Raw genomic sequence first — 21,150 nt, forward strand, 5'->3', positions numbered from 1 at the left:
CTATTGAAGTAAAAATTTATTTTTGGCAGTACAATAGTACTGAATCACAACAAAGGTGATAAAAGTGTAGCTGATATTATTTCTGGCATTTAAATATGTCTGTTTATTACGCTTCAAAATAAGTTGTGCCAATTACAGTGTTTTATAGGGTATACTGGTTGTGTTGCAGTTACTGCAAGTGTCTGTCACCCTAATTGTGTTTCTGCCATCTAGGCCACATGCTGTTCCCATATTATTCAGACCTAGATTTCGTTGGCTGATATAAATAAATATGTGGCAAATATGACGAGGGCCTCTAGTGGCTTCATCACGCATTTGGAGAGAAGTTTCAAGAATCTGTGTTTGTTTAACTCAACACTTAACACAGCCATAGGTACTGCTATATAAAAAGATTCATAAGCAGCAGAAAGAAGTTGTATTATAAACAAATCTAAGAAATGAAGTCATAGAATACACAAACATTAGGTGAAAATGGGGTCTTAAACAGTATTTTTGTCCTTTTTTTTCCCAGTAAAAAAGTCTTGTCTAATGCAATTTTGCTACTCAAGTCAATTGATCTTGTTTTAAGAATGTTTAGATGTTTTTATTGAAGAACTAGACGAAAATATTGATTACGTCAATGATTTTTGCAGTGTGCCTACTGTTTGACACAGCCTTCGCATCAGAATAGATCTGTGCCTTAAAATGCTGTCTGTGTAGGCAGCTCACTATGTAGGTGTTCACTTTAAACATGCCGAAACATCAGTCTAGATACCATGTTGCAAAAACATCTTCAGCCAGCCAAAAGTGGTTGGTTGCACTGCATAGTACTTTGGTCTTATATTTCAGTACAAATATCTAAACATTCATAAATCAAGAAGATACACCTACTTGAGAAGCAAAATGACTTAAAGTTTAAGTATTATATTCTGAAAAATGTAAAAAATTGAGTGAGTAAAATTTAGGCTTAAAACAAGAACAAATATCTAGCAATGGGGTGAGAAAATGATTTTCCGTGATTTTGATGATTTTTTCAGATATTTTCACCGTTTTAAGCATAAACCCACTTAATTTTGCTACTTTTTTTTTTTTTTTTTTTTCAAAAAACAAAACTTAATTTCTTAAGTAATTATCATTTCTGAGGTAAATGCATCTTGATGTAGGAGTTTAGATATTTGTTCTTTTAAAGGGGTCATATGATGTTGCTAAAAAGAACATTGTTTTGTGTATTTGGTGTAATGAAATGTGTTTATGCGGTTTAAGGTTCAAAAAACACATTATTTTCCACATACTGTACATTATTGTTTCTCCTCTATGCCCCGCCTTTCTGAAACGCGTCGATTTTTATGTTTAAGCTGAGAAACAAGCGTGCTGATCAACTAGACCACCTAAACACAAGCCTGGCCAAGTTAAGAGACCAAGAAACCACCTTAGACTGGTTTAAAGCAGTGATTTTCAGTATGGCAGCAGCAGGAATCTGCACAAAGATATGGTTAGTGCTAATCAAATTCAAGATTCACAAAACCAAGAATGCGGAGCATAAAGGACAGGGTAACATCAGCAAGGCTAGGTAAATCTCTAACATTAGCCAATACAAGAGCATCAATGTCACAATGGGTCAAACTAGTCAGCAGAAAAGGTCAGATGAGACATACAACATAAGACAAACAAGAAACTGCTGCCTAAATCCTTTAAAGTCAACATTAAATCTAAACTGTAAAGTAAAATAAGTTGCACATGCCCTTTCATGTTAAATTTAACCACTTATAATCATAAGAAAGACAACAGATGATATTCTCTTAAGGTTTTCCAGTAACGATGACTTCACGCTCTCTTCGTGACAGCTGTGTCTATGTAAAGACTGAGTGACCTCATAAAACAATGCAATACTTCCCTGAAAGCTTGTTATTACTGCCATCATTCAATCAGGCCTGATTTGCATATTTATCCCTATGCTGTCTTGGTGAAAAACTCTCCCAGCTTTTCTTTCTGTCATGACAGAACTTTCCAGGACAGCTAACAGGGCAGGGTCAACTTAGCTGGCCTCTGAATTAAGTAGCCTAAAAGCGATCAATGAGAATAATTTGCATGAGGATCGTTACTTTATTGGAAGGAAATGAAACAGTCTGTCCACTAACGCTCTGTTAACCTGAGGGGCAGCGAGCCATTTGATGGATTTTAGCTCGATAGTGGTGAACAACTTCAAAGATATCAGGACAGGTAATACAATACAGAGTTTTCGGAACTGCTTAGACGAAGGTCACTCTTCACAGACTGAAAGCTTATAAAACAGTTGAGGGTCTGGAAAGTCTCTCTCAATATGACGCATATTCATATAAAGATATCAATAAGCTATTTGAAAATGCACCCAAATATATGCTTTCCGTTTTTCAGACCTGCACAACTTTCAAGTCAAAAATATAAGCTTATAAATGATTTAGGATAAAAAAAATACTTTGCATATAATGCAATCAGAAACCCTTGAAATATGAATAATCACACATGTGATAATCTATTGATCTCTATTTGACCCAGAAAGCTTGCATAAAATAAAAAAGCAAACAAGTCTATCGACTCACTTAAACAGTCCTTTGGAAGCTTCTTGTTTCTGAATCTCACTATATTTTGTTGCACAAAAGCTCACTTTTCCCAAGGACACATTTCTATGAAGAGGCTGTTCTGAACTGACATAACACACTTAATTGAACAGGTCACAGTAAGAGGTTCTCATTAACAAAAACATTGTGGTTGAGAATATCAGTTTGAATATAATGTCTTAGTGACATTTTAATGAAATATTAGGAAATAGTTCTAATAATTGAGCCACACTGATGCAAACTACTGTGTCTGAAAACTATTTTTAAAATATCATATACTGTATAGATAGACCTTATTTGTAATACAATCAATATACAATGTTACAGATAATCTGCCCCCTTTAAGTAGCATATTACCATCTTATGTACAATATCATATTATGTGATCAATGATTTTGATAACTGAGAACTGTATCATAATATGCCTGCATATCATTTCCCAAACTAACCCTTGGCCAACATTGTATCTGTAAATCGATTAGTACAAGAAAAACCTGGTACAGCAGCAGGAACTAAAGACTAGTCTGACAACAATAACACCACAACAATGCTGACCTATACACTTTTCCAGAACCATTGAACATGACAAAAAAAAAACGTACCCAATGAAATTTAACCTAACGTAAGAATTAGCTTGGTTGGTCATAGCAAAGACTATAGAATACCCAAGATGTGTCACTCGAATAGTTTTGAATGTGGAAAAATGCAACGGTCAATATGGCCGCTCAATCGCAGGAAGCCCCGCCTTCTGAGTAAAAGAGCCAATCACTAATCGGTAAAGTCAGCACGTCACTGCAGCAGCCGTTAGAAGTCCCGGTTGCTATAGAAACAGTCAGGGCTCTGAGACATGCGCTTACGACTGCGTATGCGCACTGGCTGATCTAGCCTGAAAAATAAGCTTTTTATAACACTATTTGAGCAAAAGAAACAACATTTATGACACAGTTGTTGTCAGATTTCTTTGGTGATTTCAAATATGAAATTTAATCAAAAGCTTAGTGAACAGTTTTGAAAAATTTGATGTTTCCCCATTCAAAGAGATAGGAGTTGCACTTGCATGCCCGAGAGGTGTTTCAAAGATGGCCGCCGAGTGACATGACTTGTCTTAAAGAGACTTTGGTCATAGTAGGAGTGTGTTGTTGTGGACTTCCAGAATAAAAATTTCCTGAAAATTTACTCACTCCCATGTCATCCAAGATGTTAATGTCTTTCTTTCTTCAGTCGAAAAGAAATTCAGGTTTTTGAGGAAGATCCCAATTGCAGTTTCAATGCCGCTTCAAAGGGCTCTACACGATCCCAGCTGAGGAATAAGGGTCTTATCTAGCGAAACGATCAGTAATTTTCAAAAAAAAAAAGTTTTACCACAAATGCTCGTCTTGCACTAGCTTGACCTCACGTATTTGACCTCAGGCGTTTGCATTTCCTTGCATGTTCGCTTTGTAAACACTGGGTCGGTACTTCCGCCTACGTCACGCATAACCTTTCCAACGTGATTACGTAATGCGTGAAGTCACTCATGCGCATCGCAGAGCTAATGCAAGACAAGCATTTGTGGTTAAAAAGTATATAAATATTTTTTTTTTTAGAAAACGACTGATTGTTTTGCTAGATAAGATCCTTATTCCTCACCTCCCCTTTGAAGCTGCATTGAAACTGCAATTTGGACCTTCAACCCGTTGGCCGCCATTGATGTTCACTATATGGGGAAAAATCCTTGAATGTTTTCCTAAAAACCTCCAAAAATTACTTGATGACTGAAGACAAAAGACATGAACATCTTGGATGACATGGGGGTGAGTAAATTATCAAGATTTTTTTTTTCTGGAAGTGAACTAATCCTTTAATGACACTGAAAGGCAACTAGTCTCAGATGAAAACCTGCCAAAGAACAATTCTGGAAAACCTGTCAAAGAATAATTCTAGAGAAAACAATGAGACTTTGAGCTGCTGCAACAATGCCATCAAAGATTCGATACTAAGGACCTAAAAAGTTCAGACTTTCCAAAAATGCACAATCATCCAGATAAAAGTCTTATCTTACCACGGTCAGGTGAGGTGTGGGGTTGAATCCGCACATGTTGCAGACTTTGTTGTGGCACTCGGTGCAGAGGTTGTAGTTCGGGCTCTTGGCTGGATCTCCAATGTTTAGCTCAGTCTTACACAGTGGACAGAACACTTTGGGCTTTGAAGAAACTTCCTGCTGTGGTGGACCTGGCTGGGCTGCGGGTTTAGCACCCGCTGCAGGACCCGGACCAGGTCCAGGGAGTCCCGGCTGTTTCTGCGGGGGCTTGGGGGAGGAAGGTGGTTGGGCCGGTGGTGCAGTTTGCACCGGATCCACAGACATCAAACTGCTGGCCTGGTTCAAGAGAGAAGCGCCGAAACCGAAGAGTTTTCCGAAGGGCTGTTCTGGCGGAGGAGGTTGACGGGATGGGGAACTTCCGGCGCTGCGAGTCTGGTCTTGTCGCGGTGCTTGAGACTGGAATCCAGGGCCCGAGCGGGATAGGTCAGGCTGGGATGGGGCTTTGACCATGCCTGGAAGTGGAACAGCACCTGGAGCTGGGGGTTTGCTTTGAGGGGCAGCTTGCGGGACAGTCTGCTTCTTAGCTTCTGGGGGAGGCTGGGACTGAGGTTGGGGTTGAGGTTTGGGCTGGGTCTGTGGGGGCGGTGTGGGTTGGGATACAGTCTGGGGAGGAGGTTTGCTGGGCTGGGACGGTGAGTGGATCTGCTGTTGGCTTTTCGACCGTGGTGTCTCCATATCCATCCCCAATGCCCTCTGCATTTGACAGTTCAGACACAACCACTCCTGCACCTGGAAAAGACAATGAACCATTTACTGACTATGTAATTAGATCAAAAGATTACTCATTAATTTCAAATAATGAAGAATGTCAATGTGAAAAAGATGAAGAGGATGGGAAGGAGAAGAAAAGAAAGTGAACTAGAATACAAGACATATCAGCTAGTTTCTTGCAATAGTAGAAGCTGCTGACTAGGATGTGAACAAATTCTAACCACAAGTATTTGACTTTCATGCATGACTTGTGTTACTGCTTATATTTGTCTTACAATCTCACCAGCTGTTCAGTAAAACAGAGTGGGAAAAATCCCAGAGACTTACACTGAAGGTGAAAGATTAGGGTGCCCATTCTTTTAGATACAACCTTCACCAATAAACCTGCCTTGAAGTTTCAAGTTACCCTGAAGACCTTGATTAGCTGGTTAAGCTTCCTGGGGGGCCACCTTTCAGAGTCTTCATCCAAGCTTCTCCAATAAACCTGCCTGGAAATTTTGAGTAACCCTGAAGACCTTGATTAGCTGGTTGAGGCATGTTTATTAGAGTTGGAGCTAAACTCTCCAGGAAGTTGGACCTTCAGGGGCAGGATTGGACACTCCTGGACTACAATCATACCTAGAGACCAGAGTACCATAAATACTGTGTTCCAAACAGTATAAAGGATAACTTTCAAGGTACTAACAAGGGGTAAATATTAATGATAGACATGCCTTTCAAACCATGGAAACTCTTACATTCAAAGGTAAAGACTTTGAAGGGAATAGGGTATAGGGATTACCACTACAGAATGGAACACATCCAGGGCTTTGAGTGTGCACTTTTTAGTTAGAAACCACCTAGAACTCCATAGCATCCACCCACCAATGTGCTACAAACCACTCTGTGGCAACTTTTACAAAAAACACTTGTAATACTTAACCTGTTATACTTAATATGTATAAAACTAATACTTCATTTAGAAATAGTAGCATAAGTAGCAATATAACTGCTCATTTGACCACTGTTACAGGAAATTAGTCCACATCAACAGCGCTAACTACCTAACTGACAGAGCTAGCACAATTACTTCATAATCTATGACAGAGATGTGGCATGTGGCATGTGGCCCCAGATAAATAGGATCCACTAATAGGATCAAAAGGCGCAACTGACGTCTGGTCAGAACATCTGACTTCATGAATGGATTATAACCATACGAGGGGTTTGATGCTGAGTATATTAGCCTATCTAGTGTCTGTCTGCTCTTGCAATATTTGGAACTGACATGTTGAGACATGAAAGCTGACATACCAGATTTAATATAACTGACCGACAAATCATATCATACAAAACTACAACATCTGACAGCTCGACGGACACGATATGACACTGGTTACTCTGGAAGGGTTTCCCTTTACAGCTAGGAGAGGACACAGACAAATGTGTGCTAAACGGCCTTCTACAAAAGCTTAGAGGCCCATGATTGTAATCGATGCTGATAAAACTATTACATTTATGCCAAATTGTGCTAGAGGTGGAATGAAGTAATAAACAAGAGCAATAATGTAAATACTCATCACTGAAGGATATTGATGCCTCAAGCTGAAAGAAAGGCAAAGTAAGGTTTGTTTAACAATAAGTTTAGCATGATTTGTTTGCAGATGCCACTTGACATCTAAAGCAATGGCATTCAGACATTTGTCAGTGTGACTTAAAGGTACAAAATTGTCCAGTTCTGTATTTTATGTTTAGTAAAAGTTATGTTGAAGTTGAACATGACATTAGATCATTGAGGGTGGTGCTAACCAGTCAGGACAGAAAAAAAATCATATGTTCATGTATTTTCTAACGCTTGTTAACTAACGCTTAGTTAGGACTAAGGGTAAAAAAAATATTTTTAGAAAAATTGTAATATATCTTATTCCTATTTCTCACGGACAGTCAAACAAACATCTCTTTCTAGTCAAGGTGACTGTGTGTATGAGTGTGATAGACACAAACACACCTCTCTCAGGTTAAGATGAGATGGCTGTCACATTGGGTCAGGTGTGATAACTGACGCCTGTCAATACCACATCAGTGCTCATGTAACATCCACTGACATCATGACAGCATGTCTCATTATTGACCATATTCACACCAGGCAAACTCCCTTCACCAACAGTTCACCCCCACGAGAAAAACAGGCATGTGCAAACACGTACCGAATAGCTGACATGGTACAATATACAGTAAATACTAATGCTAGACCAATATACACTACAGTTTAAAATCAAGTATGTGGTCAGCAAGATTAGTTTATGAAAGAAATTAATAACGGATGCCTTAAATTGATCAAAACTGACATTAAAGAAATTCATAATTCTTTTATAGTACTTGCTATTCATCAAAAAACCCTGAAAAACTGTATTCTGGATTCCACAAATATATTAAGCAGCACAACTGTATTCAATTTCAATTAGAAATGTTTCTTGAGCAGCAAATCAGCATATTAGAATGATTTCTGAAGGATCATGAGACACTGAAGACTGGAGTAATGATGCTGAAAATTTAGCTTTGCATCAGAAGAATAAATTACATTTTAGAATATATTAAAAGAACGGTGGTGTATATTGATAAATCAGTTGATATCTGGCTATTTCATGTACTTTGATTAATAGTTTTAAGTGCATTTAACTTTTAAGCAACTTTATGTATGCCTCATTTGCCATCAATAAATAATTAGCTACAGTATAATACATTGGTATTGTATCAATATAATGTCAATAGCTCAGTATACTGGTATTGGCAGTTCTAGATCGGACATATCTAGGTCAAGAAATTAATCCAATTGGTCAGTTATTGACAAATGAGCCACAGCATTACCATCTGATAGAGTATGTCACTGTACCATGGTACTGACACAGTACTGTAAGATAATTTATCTTCTCAATAACATTTGCACATATACAAGAACACACATGCACAAGCGGTTTTCAATTACCCATTATCTGCATCACAGTACTTTTCATTTTTTCTGCATAAATCCATTTAACAAAACTAATAGCAACAGCAACTACTGAAATATAATGACTTAATGGCTGTTCCAGAAATTACGTTTGTGAGTAAATGTTCTTGCTTGCATGAGCTTCTGGGTTATGAAGAAAGATAATGAGCAGATTTCTCATAGCCAGACGTGTCACAGGCAATCATTATTCTTACAATTATTAACTTCAAACATTCTTGAAGGATTCAACTCGAACACAATAATTCATAACCTTTAATTTAATCACTGTAAATATTTAAAAAGGCCTGAGAAATAATCTGTGCCCTTTTGATGCCGACAGTTCAGCAATTTGTGAATTCAACCAGCTGTTCGGATATTGAGTGATTCTTTGCTGCAAATCTGCAGTGTAAATGTACTTTATTTCGACAGCAAGGGTTTGAGTGATGGTCATCAGGTCAAACGTTGAGCCTGTGCATTAGTTGGTGATGATGTCTCTAGAAATGTTTGTCAATCATATTGAAGGACAGAGCAGTAGTCAGAGTCCAATTTCAGCAGCAGAGACACAGCAGACTGTGTGTGTGTGTTTGTGTGTGTGTGTGACAGAGAGAGAGAGAGAGAGAGAAATGTCTGCACTTGTCATTCAAACACACAGCAGATGAACACACTCAATATCCATTGGCCAATGGGTAATTACAGAAAGACATACACAGACAACAGGTTTGTGTCACCTGTGGCAATCTGCTCTGGTATTTTCTCTCCATTTTTACCCTACCTTTCATTTCCCACTTCTCTGCTGTTTTCTTCTGCAAAGCCTTTTTTCGTACACATCTCTCAAGCTCCAAAAAAACATAAAAACACCATTAAAGTGTTTCATATGACCACATACTATACAATACCTTTGTCTGGAGAGAAAACCAATAGAGAACCAATGAATGACCAATGACCAATTTGAATGTCAAATCTGGTGTGGCAGTCGGCGCCGACAGCCTCGTGGGCAGCGTGTTGACATGTAGCACCGTTGTGCTTCGGGCGTCCCGTGTTCGAGTCCCAGCTTGCGAACCTTTCCCTCGTCCCCCCTCTCTTTCCAACTTTGCTTCCTATCTAACTACTGTCCTATCAAATAAGGTCAAAAACGCCAAAAATAAATCTTAAAAAAAATCTGGTGTGGCATATCTGGGCACTATTTCTGAATCTGAACATAATTATGAATGAGATTTTAGAGCTTCTGCAGAAAGTAAGATTATCATTATATGGTTTGAAAAACAGTTGTATGGAATGTGTCTTTGGGTCATTTTTGGAGCTTGACAGATGTAGATACTTTGAACTGTCAATGTATGAAATAGCTGCATAAAAATGTAAGATAAAGTAATAATAATATGGTATAGAACACATTAAGAACAACAGAGTTACAAAAAATAATAACTGCATCCATAAAGTGTCTATAGGACTCTGCCCATCCCAAGTACCGGCCTTTCTCCATATATGGCTTTGTATTCCAATTGACCCTTCACAAAAACCCGCCCTCCTTAGTTACTGTTGCTATTTCCGATAAGCAATGCCGCTCTCACGCCACATATCATGTTCTCACGCAGTGAAAAATACATCGCGGAGCAAAGAGGAAACTGACAACATGCCGACAGACAAGACAGAGCAGGTTACTTTAGTTATGAAACAAAGTCAGCTTTCAAATTGTCATTTTGTAAGAAATTCAAACAATAAATACCGTTTTGTGGCTCTTTAATGTGTCGTGACAGATCGCTGTAGCACTTCAGTTCAAGTGGCATGTGAACCGATCGTCTTTTCATATTTACTTAAAGCATATGAATGAAATAAACATGAATGAACATCAGAACGTATTTTATTTCAACTGCAGAAAGATGTCATCATGTCAATACACACAATTTTTCAAGTTTAAGTCCACCGAAGTTAATCTCCTGCCTGATTTGTTTGTCGGACAAAATGGCAGATTTTGAGTTATGATCGGTCAGTTCACCTGTAAATCAAGCTCTTTTGCGAAGGGTCAATTGTAGCTTGGCTTATTCACACAAACTGCATGTTCTCCTGTCCTGCATTCATTCTGATTAGTAGACTAACTTACTGAATTATTGGATAAAGTATTTAGAAGCTGACCAGAATCAACATAATCAAGACACTGGCTTTCAAAACCTAGTGATCAGCCTACCTAGAAAGCATTTTTGGATATCATAGGTTCATTTTAACATCATAGACACATTTAAATATTCAAACCTAACATGTCACACCCATACATATAGAAATACAGTATGTATATACAGTATATATATATATATATTTCCATGTATATACACATCATATGACCCCTTTAACATTTACAACGTTAGCCTTGCAAGTCTAACAATATCCTGCATTCAACTGGGAATTACACACAGACGTGCAGGATTTGCGCATATTTATGTGTGCGAAGACTGCATATGATTTATGAGAAACGAAATGTGTACAGGTTTATGATAATATCTCTCAGAGTGCATTCACACACACAGACACACACAAACACACTTCTTCCATTGATTTACACCCAAATAATGGTGCAGCACACGAGGTATTGATTAGTCAGCTGGTGTGCGAGAGAGAATCCACGAGAAGAAGAGAATCTCTCAAAGACACTGAGCTGAATACTAACACTCACACACAAGTCGCAGAACACACTGCACCCTGACAGAGCTCAGTTAATAATATATTCACTGTACATGACTCATAGTCACATTCAAAGGAAAAGTTTAAATAAAGATGACATTTTTATCATGATTTACTCATTACAAACTAGGGGTGTCGCAATATACCGGCATTTGATAGCAACAGTGATATTTAAAACATGAAATATTGCTATCATGCTAACACTAACGATACACTACTAGATTATTAACAATACATCAATGTTTTTCCAAAGAGAACAATTTAAACAGAATATGACTGTTACATATAATTCAATCATAGCCAAATAATGCCTTTTTTTGAGAACTGCTTTGACAAAATCACGTGAATTTGATAAGAACCATGAAAACATTGTATTTTTCAGTTGATTCTTGTCAATGAACAGCTGATTCAGTTCACAAACCCAACTGGATGATTCATTCAACTGATGACTCATGAGCTCTTTTCCATGCACATAACAGACAGACTACAATTTAATTCAATTTTTATGGATTTAAAGGTAGAGTTCACCCAAAAATGAAAATTCTGTCAGTAATCACTCACCCTCATGTCGTTCCAAACCTGTAAGACCTTCGTTCATCTTTGGAACACAAATTAAGATATTTTTGATGAAATCCGAAAGCTCTTTGAACCTCCCATAGACAGCAAGGATCCTAACATGATCAAGGCTCAGAAACGTAGCAAGGACATCGTTAAAATAATCCATGTGACATCAGTGGTTCAACCGTAATTTTACAAAGCTACAAGAATAATTTTTGTGAGCAAAGAAAACAAAAATAACGACTTTATTCAACAATTTGTATCCTCCGGTACCCTGGTGCCATTTTGGAGAGTATCACATACGTAAACAACGTATGCAACGTATGTACGCGGATACATTGTTTACGTTCAGATCAAAGCGTAAACAATGTATCCGCGTATATAAGTTGCATACATTGTTTACGTATGTGATACTCTCCAAAATTGCGCTATAGGGTGATGCGGAGGAGACGAATTGTTGAATAAAGTCGTTATTTTTGTTTTCTTTGCGCACAAAAAGTATTCTCGTAGCTTCATAAAATTACGGTTGAACCACTGATGTCACATGGATTATTTTAACGATGTCCTTGCTACGTTTCTGAGCCTTGATCGTGTTAGGATCCTTGCTGTCTATGGGAGGGTCAGAGAGCTCTCAGAATTCATCAAAAATATCTTAATTTGTGTTCAGAAGATGAACGAAGGTCTTACAGGTTTGGAACGACACGAAGGAGTAATTAATGACAGAATTTTCATTTTTGAATGAACTATCCCTTTAATGATAATCTTCCTCTTCAGTGAGTTAACATGAGAAATGCTGTGAACCAATAAACTGAGCCAATGATTTGAATTTGAGAATCAGAACCAAAATTGTTCTTTTGAGTCGATTCTTGTCAATGAACTAGCTCATCAGATTCACAAACCCAACTGGATGATTCATTCAACTCACTGACTCAATGATCTGGACATGGCAGTTCTTGAATTAACATCTCAATAGAACAACAAAATACAATTTTAGCCTGTCAAATCTATTGTATGACTTGAGAAGACTTTCGAATAGTTGAGTGAGTTGAAACGCAATGCAGCTGGTGAGACAGACAGAACGAGAGGACAAAATGATATGGATATGGAGAACAGGTGAAAAGCAAACAGACAAGCAGATGGAGTCACAATCAAAGAGTCATGAAGACAAATAGAGACACATCAGCTGCACAGACAGTCGTGTCGACAGCATTCTGTGGCATAAGAGCAGAGAGACAGATAGAGGAGGTGAACTGCAGCCTGTTTCCAGACTAAAGCGGTTGAGACACAGACTGAATGCTGCAGTTTCCTAACAACAAACCACAGCAGCGAAGCACTGAGCCGAAACTGGGACGAGACACATCAAAAGAGCATTCTGAAGGCCCCCAAATACTTTAAATATCTCTATAAACACCACACAAGAACACAACACAGCCTCACTCCCGTCTCAACGGGCACCAGATTCATAAACTAATTCTTCTCTGCGAGCATTAGACCAAACTGACAGCTTATCAGAGCATATGAAGCACAAATGAAGCCGATTAATGGAAATGTGCTGGTGAGGATTTTTAAAGGTATAGAACCCTTATTTGCTGAGTACCACGGTGTACACTTGATGGGTAGCTTATAATTGAGGTGTTTAAAGATGATTAAAAACTACATCAGTTTGCTGTAATGAATGTGACATGTTGCAAGAGAAATGTTTCTGTGAGTAATAATGATCATAATAACAAAGTAATGAGAAAACTGAACTCTCCATTAAGGATGCTAAGCTATAGCTGCACTCACGTCATGTTGGAATTACCATAATTACCAGTTTGTGGCTGTAAGGTTTTCACGTTTTAGTTGGATGCGTAATTGCAAGTTAGAAACGTTGAATTTTATGACAGCTCCAATGTTAGGGACGTATATACAGTGCTAAATCAATAAAAAATTATTTATGCTGTTTTTTTTTTTACATGACTTCAGTATAATACAATCAGAATGGTAATAATAATAATAATAATTTGTAGTAGTAGCAGTTATTAAAAATCATTATTTTTAAATAATCATTAAATCAAAACAATTCATGCATTGCTTCAGTATAATGCAAACAGTAGTTTAATAATAATACTGAGCAATTGTGAAAGTAGCAGTAGTGGTGGTAGTAAATCATTAAACTATTAAATAATTATTGCATTTTCTTAATTATTGAACTATTAAATAATAATTGACCGAAATAATTTAGCAGTAAATCAACAGTTTGTTAGAAGAAATCATTTTATAAAAAAGTATACTATTTTTTACATCGTTTCAGTATAATACATTGGTAATTTGATAATAACAACATCTATTATTATTATTATTATTATTAAACCGTCAATTGAATCAAAACTATTTGATTTTTTTACATTGCTTAATAGTATAACAGTATAAATAATACAATCAGCAGTTAATATTTAATAATAATAATAAATTATTATTAAATTATTGCATCAAATAATTAAATTGGTAGTTAAATAATAATAATAATAATAATTCATTAAATTACATTTACATTACTACATAAATTTAGCAATTTGATAACCACAACAACTACTATAATAATAATAATAATCATCATCATCATATAAAAATCATCATTCAGAATAAAACTAATTATGCTTAACCGCTAGCTAAGCTAGCACAAAACTGCTGGCTAGCCACCCACATAATGATATCTTATTCTGTGATACGATCATCGCCAAAGAAACAAATCAATTCAGAATCCAAGGACGTAAACAGCTCTGACTAAACTCTGTCATCTCGTAATTATGGTCATTTCCGAAATGTTGTGAATGCAGACGGCAAAGGCTACAATATTCCACATGGTCGAGATGTAACCTTCAGGTAATTGAAAAGTTAGTAAAGACATCTGTGCTATGTGAAACATTCAAAGGGTGTTTTCCTATTATCAAACTCACAGAAACAACATTTAGTGTGGAAAAAGCCTATTTCTCAGAAACTATTTCTATTACTGCACAGTTTGCACATGAATGCATATTTTGTGCATTAGTGGCAAAAGTGGGGCGTCCGTCTCTTTAACGCATGACAGATTCTATTGTCTTGGAAAGGCAGCAAGACACTGCCATTTAGAAGAAAAGCACAGTACTCTACTGTTTGATTAATCATGTTTGCGTGGTGAGCGATGCATTCTTACTCAGCCCTCAGAGACCATTTCACACATCCGTTCAATATCAACTCAAGCACTTCTGATCCAATTTTACCCTGTGCTGTTTGATATGACTCTGCTAAAAGGGGAAAGAAAGTATTTGACTCATATTAATATCATAATCTGTCAGCAGACAAACACACTTTCTGTTCCTTTTTAGGAAAAAGACCAAATAGTAGGGCTTTTTGTGTTATCAGGTTCGCCAATTTGTGTGAATGCATAGTGAAAATGTATGCATCAAGGCTCATTACTTGTCTCACTAACACACAAAAAAACAACATATTCTGTATATCTCAAACTGCATAAAAATGCCAAACTGAAAAAAAGAAATTGTGGAATTTCTGCCTGCTCATATGCAAAACTGCATAAACCTAAGGGATTTTTCCACCTGTTTTATCATCAGTAAAAAATGAAAGTCTGATTGCTGATTTGCTAAGTCTGATAGTAACAAATTTGAATTCAGTCCCTTTTAATTCAAAAAAATAAAAGAAAATAAAGAATACTGAATAAAGAATTGCCAAAATAAAAATACATTTAAAATAAAATAATAAATAAAATAAACAAATGAATGAATGGTGTAAACTTAAAAAGAATGAAGAAAAATTAGGGAATTTTTTTTATTAAAATTAGAAATATTGTCTTGGCAACTAACAAAAAAAGTTACTAAACTAAAATAAACTAAAGCTAAATAGAAACATAAATAAATAAATAAAACTATGAAAACTGAAGGCTAATTATTATTATTATTATTATTATTATTATTAATAAATACTATAATAATACTAATAGTTTATAAATAACAATAAAATATTCGGAAATGCCACTGGCCAGCTATTTCCAGTCATGCAAGTACGGGTCCATTTAAATAACATACTTCAAATCAAAAATAAAGTCTCAAATCACATACTAAATTTGCTGTAGAAAGCACTACTAAATATCAATGATTTGTTTTTAGATACCTAAATGTCTAATATAATATATAATGTCAGAAAATTATAAAAGATGCCATCCATGCACTTAAAAACTGCATATGGTCTATATATTTAGTATTGAATGTGGTAACCAAATAACGCACAAATGCTGCCTAGGCACATTTATGTAATGATGGAAAAATAAAATGAAATCCAAATGTCAGAAAATTATAAAAGCCATCATCCATGTGCTTGAAAAATACATATGGTGTATATATTTATATGGAACCCAAATAACGCACAAATGCTGCCTGGGCAAATTTGTGTGATGGTGGAAAAATAGCATGAAATCTCTAGGGCCGTGGCGGTTTGTGTGTGTGTGTGTGTGTGTATTCTTTGTGTTTGTGCTGTGATGAGTGTGTTGTATCCCAGATGGCCCTACACTCAGTTTCCGCTGTCAGTCTCATGATAAATCCACTAGATAGCGTGAATACCAGAAGATGTGATACATTCGGAGCCAAAACGCAGGACCGATCTATTAGGCTTCACGTTCCCGTCAAGTCACAGATTTCAGAAGAACTCGTAGAGAGAGGAGAATTCATGATGTTCATATTCTACCGTCATTACCCCAGGGTTTTCAGAGGGAACGGTGCTTATGTGCCAAACAAGCACAATTATTTTTAGCTTCCTTAACTGCCTGATAAATTTGGACTCTTCTTACTACATTTCCACACCGTCATCCGTCTGTCCATCCCGTTCTCTTCTCTGATCCTCCACTGGTTTTCTCTGGCAGTAGGAATGGGAGATCATTGCAGAGACAGAGCAGGATCTATAAATAGAGGATCAGCCAATGGCAGAGTGGAACCGCCTCCTGCATGCTGGTGGGTGACAACTGGAGTAGTTCTCTTTCCTTCTATCATTCCATCCCCCTTCCCCACCCTGCTCTTTCTCTGTCCGTATATCCCTGGTTCCTGCATCCCACTAAGTGTTGTTGCCATCATGTCAAGCCTCTCTCTCTCTCTCTCTTTCTCCAGGTGTCTGTTGCATAGTGATCAGATGGCCGCTCTTTCTCCTCTTCACCAGCTGTTCTTGCTTCTTGTCACATGTTCTCTCTGCTTTGTTCTCCAAGAGACATTTAGAGTTCAGCTTTAAATCTTTACACTAAACACCTGGAACACACCATCACTACTGGAGTACTCCGACAAACACAAAATAGAGCAACAACTCAACTCAACATTACTTACACAGGCAGCTTCCTTCTAAGCAGCATCCTAACTGAAATGACGCCTCATAAGTCATCAATTTGTAACGCTCTATATACAGTAACTCACTGGATCATAAAAACACAAATGCATAGCAACATCAACTCACAATTGAGTTAACATGTTACTCATCTAACAAAGTGAGTCTTGACCAAGAATAAAAACATTAACCACAAATATTAGGTAAATCAGACAATATCTTTTTTTTTTACTCATTTTAGCCGATATTTTCCAGTTTTAAATAATGTAATATTTTTAAATCAACATTCTTCTGACTTGGTAGGAGTTTGAAGAAAACAATTACATCATTATATTCTCAAAATATAATGAAAATGATTTAAAGGGATAGTTCACCCAAAAATGAAAATTCTGTAACATGGATTATTTTAACAATTTCCTTACTACCTTTCTGAGCCTTGAATGTGTCAGTTGCGTTGCTGTCTATGGAGGGTCAGAAAGCTCTCGGATTTCATCAAAAATATCTTACTTAATTTGTGTTTCGGGATTGGAACGACATTAGGATGAGTAATTAATGACAGAATTTTCATTTTTGGGTGAACTATCCCTTTAACATTACAATATTGTATTTTGTAATGAAAAAGTGGTTTAAAAAGTGCAATATATCAGTAGGCCGGTAGGATTTGTGCAAGAAAGAATTAATGGTTTTATTCAGCAAGGATTAAATTGATCAAGTGAGATTAAAGACATTTAGAATGTAGATGGTTTGGTTTGAAATAAATGAACATAAATAAATATTTCTATTCATCAAAGAATAGGGGAAAAATAATCATGGTTTCAACAAAAACATTAAGCAGCACATAAGAAATGTTTCTTGAGCAGCAAATCAGCATATTTTAATGATTTCTGAAGGATGTGCCACTGAAGACTGGAGTAATGATGCTGAAAATTCAGCTTTGCATGACAAAGAATAATTACATTTAAAATATATTAAAACAGAAAGCAGTCCCTTAAAGTTGCAATAATAATTCACAATTTTACAGTTTTTACTGTATTTTTGATCAAATAAATGATGCCTTGGTGAGCATTAAAGATCTTTTCAATTATTACAAAAATAACACTCTTTTATCTGATTACAATATTACCACTTTTTTGTCCAATTTCACACTTTGGATGTAGGCTTCCACGACATACTGATGACATTTGGGTGACCAGATATAATTACTAGATAAATTCACTATTTAATAATAAAAGCTCTAGTAGGAAAGGTTGAGACTGTTAACAGTGTCAGTTCCACATCACACAGCATGCTCTTTATTTCTAACAAGTTCTTCCATGTTCCCTTCGGAAAAGCCAGTGAATTGCTTCCACTGGTATATCGCTCACCCCTACTCGACATTTAATAGCCTGTCATATCATAATGTCTCCCGTTTCACTAATAAATGTGTGCTTGGCTCCTGCTTGAAGCTTAAAAACAATAATTTAAACAAATTTGTTCAATTCAAAATCTGGGCTCAACCATTATTGCTGTATTTCTATTTTGCAGAGATCTCTAGTAATTTAAACCATATGCTCATAAAACATCTGCTCTTACCACACTTGAACCCTGACATTACACGCCAGAAGACATATTCCCCATCACTTTGTCACATGTAGCTGGAACTGACAGCAGAGCTGTTAAAAACGCTGAGTTAGTGCTGTATGCTATGTGCTGCAGCATCAGTATAAATCAAGGCCGTCTCAGAGCTGCTTTGTAGTGTCCACCGTCCTACAGGAGCCCAATTAATTCAATCCTGTCTTTATAAAGCACAGCAGGGCTCTAAAACTCTCCCAATCGAATTTCTAAAGATGAACCCTTTTGTGAAAAATGTGGCAATGTGCTAGACAAATGATATATCCGTATATCCAAGATCATCAGTTTCAGCTGCTGAATGACTATACTGCCTGGATGTTATTGTTATTTGTCATCAACAGAAGCTTTTTAATCCCCCCAATTTTTTTTTCCACACAATGATTGTTCATTAAATGCCATATTATACATACTTGCACTTTACTTTATTCCCTTAAGTCCACTTAGCATAAGTCAAGTCGTAATTTTTCACTTGCCACACTTTATATACATACATATATACTGAAAGAATGGTAGGTTCCTTGTTGTAGGTTTAAAACAGGAATAAATTACACTTCAAAACATTATCAAATACAAAAGTTACTTTAAATTGTAATAATATTTCACAATATTACTGTTTTTACTGTGTGTATGTTAGCCATCTTGCTAAATTAGATGGTCTAAATTAAGACCATCCGTTCAATCTTACCTTGAAAGATATGCCAGCCAACCCTAACATGCAAAATTACTGACAGAGAGGCATCTTTATGACTGGCTAATGCACAGGAGCTGCACTCAGATTCTTTGCTGTGTAAAGAGCCCAGAGCTGTCATGGAAACAAATGTGTGATTTCAGGACATCTATTTCAGTGCAATCTGCCAGGTAGTAGAGGCATTGTTATGAGTGGTATTCCTAAAATAAATGCTTAGGGTAGCTTTTAACAGGCTTTTGCTTCTTTACATTTAAAGGGACAGTTCACCTGAAAATGAAAATACTGTCATCATTATTTATTCACCATCATGTGGGTCCAAACATATTTCTTCATATCCAAAATGATAAAAGCACAATAAGTATCATAGTAGTATATATTCCAAGGCTTCTAAAGTTCTACAATAGTTTTGTGTGAGGAACACACCAAAAGTCATTATTCAATAAAATGTCTTCTCTCTTCTGTTGTTCTCAAATCAAATATGGCGCCACTGATGCCAATGACATTTGCTCTCGGGATGCACGATGGTGTTTACTGTTATTCCCACAAATGGTGCCATTTTTCTAGTCAATAATGAGTAAAATTTCGATCAGCTCACACAAAGCTATAACATGGCTTCAGAAGATTTGGAATTGAACGCACAAGCAATACGCTGGTGCCGTTTTATCATCTTGGAGCTTGAGTGTTTAATTTCTCTTTCAAGATATTATTTCATTTTTGGGTGAACTATCCCTTTAAGATTTTTACATGTAAATTGCTTTTGTTGTTTTTGGCTAAACTCCATACTACTGATCTAAAGTTTGGGGTCAGTTAGATTTTGTTAAAGTTTTTGAAATTAATCTCTTATGCTCACCAAAGCTTTGTTTATTTTATCAAAAATACAATAAAACGGTAATACTGTGAAATATACAATATAAAAAAATAACTTTGAATATATTTTAGTCTAATTTATTCCTGTGACGCAAAGCTGAATTTTCAGCATCGTTACTCTTCAGTGTCACGTGATCTATCAGAAATTAAATATGCTGATATGCTGCTCAAAAAAACATTTACTATTATTATCAATGCTAAAAAAGTTGTGCTGCTTATATATATAGTAATGTATCTTTGCTGAATAAAAGTATTCATTTCTTTCAAAATGATAAAATATCTTACTGACCCCAAACTCGTAGTTCATGCTGTTATTCATCAGGAAGGTTGAAGTTACTAAATATTGAATGTGTGTTGATAACCATGACCATTTCTGAGTTATTTTTGTAGCTTATTTTCTATAAATGGTCTCAAGGGGCTGGAAGGAGCTCTCTCTAGTGAGCATTTACTTATAACACAGCTTTCTGAATCAGTGATTGTCTGTCTGAACTGCTCTTCAATCCTTATAAAATTGCCCTCACCTACTAACTAGGGGGCTGTTTTGCATTTCCACCCCTTAATGGCTTTGATGAAGAGCAGGAGAGAGCAGGAGAGCAGATCCACAAAAATCACTTTAGAGCCCCTTCTACACTGATCTTCAGCATCCCCTCCTCTCCGTCCCCCTGTCCATTGCCTAATTTACACTTGCAGGATTTAACGCACCGCCAGCCATCTGCACCTTTGAGCAACATCCTCAAACACGCTCAAACAATCTCACCCTCACATGCTCACCCTCTCGCTCTCCCACACACGCATCTCTGAACATTGGCTCTGTCTTTCCACTGCATCCTACACACAGAAACACGCAGGCACACATCTCCTCCAGAAATCTATCGTTAACAGTAATATTTTATTTGAAAATCACCATTTGGACTGCAATGTTCACTCTCTTTCGCTGTTGTTATATCACACTGTTGCTTTCTGATGGTGAATATTCAGAATCAAACAGGAATAGCTCTCTCAAGGGACTTATGACATGATTTAAGTCAAGCTGACACACACACACACACACACACACACACACACACACATCACTGTT

At 36.6% G+C, this 21,150-nt stretch overlaps 1 protein-coding gene across 3 annotated transcripts in view; it reads right to left on the bottom strand.

Annotated features, from left to right (window-relative positions):
* The window catches only part of LOC107743257 (protein bassoon-like), a 98,355-nt gene that overhangs the window by 57,629 nt on the left and 19,576 nt on the right, over positions 1-21,150 (bottom strand). For all 3 annotated transcript variants that reach the window (XM_016556416.1, XM_016556415.1, XM_016556414.1), the window contains exon 3: positions 4,618-5,385. In XM_016556416.1, coding sequence (XP_016411902.1) covers positions 4,618-5,385 — 768 coding nt within the window. The remainder of the gene's footprint in view (positions 1-4,617; positions 5,386-21,150) is intronic.

Source organism: Sinocyclocheilus rhinocerous, unplaced genomic scaffold, assembly GCF_001515625.1.
Source record: "Sinocyclocheilus rhinocerous isolate Xijiao unplaced genomic scaffold, SAMN03320098_v1.1 scaffold227, whole genome shotgun sequence".
NCBI lineage: Eukaryota > Metazoa > Chordata > Actinopteri > Cypriniformes > Cyprinidae > Sinocyclocheilus > Sinocyclocheilus rhinocerous.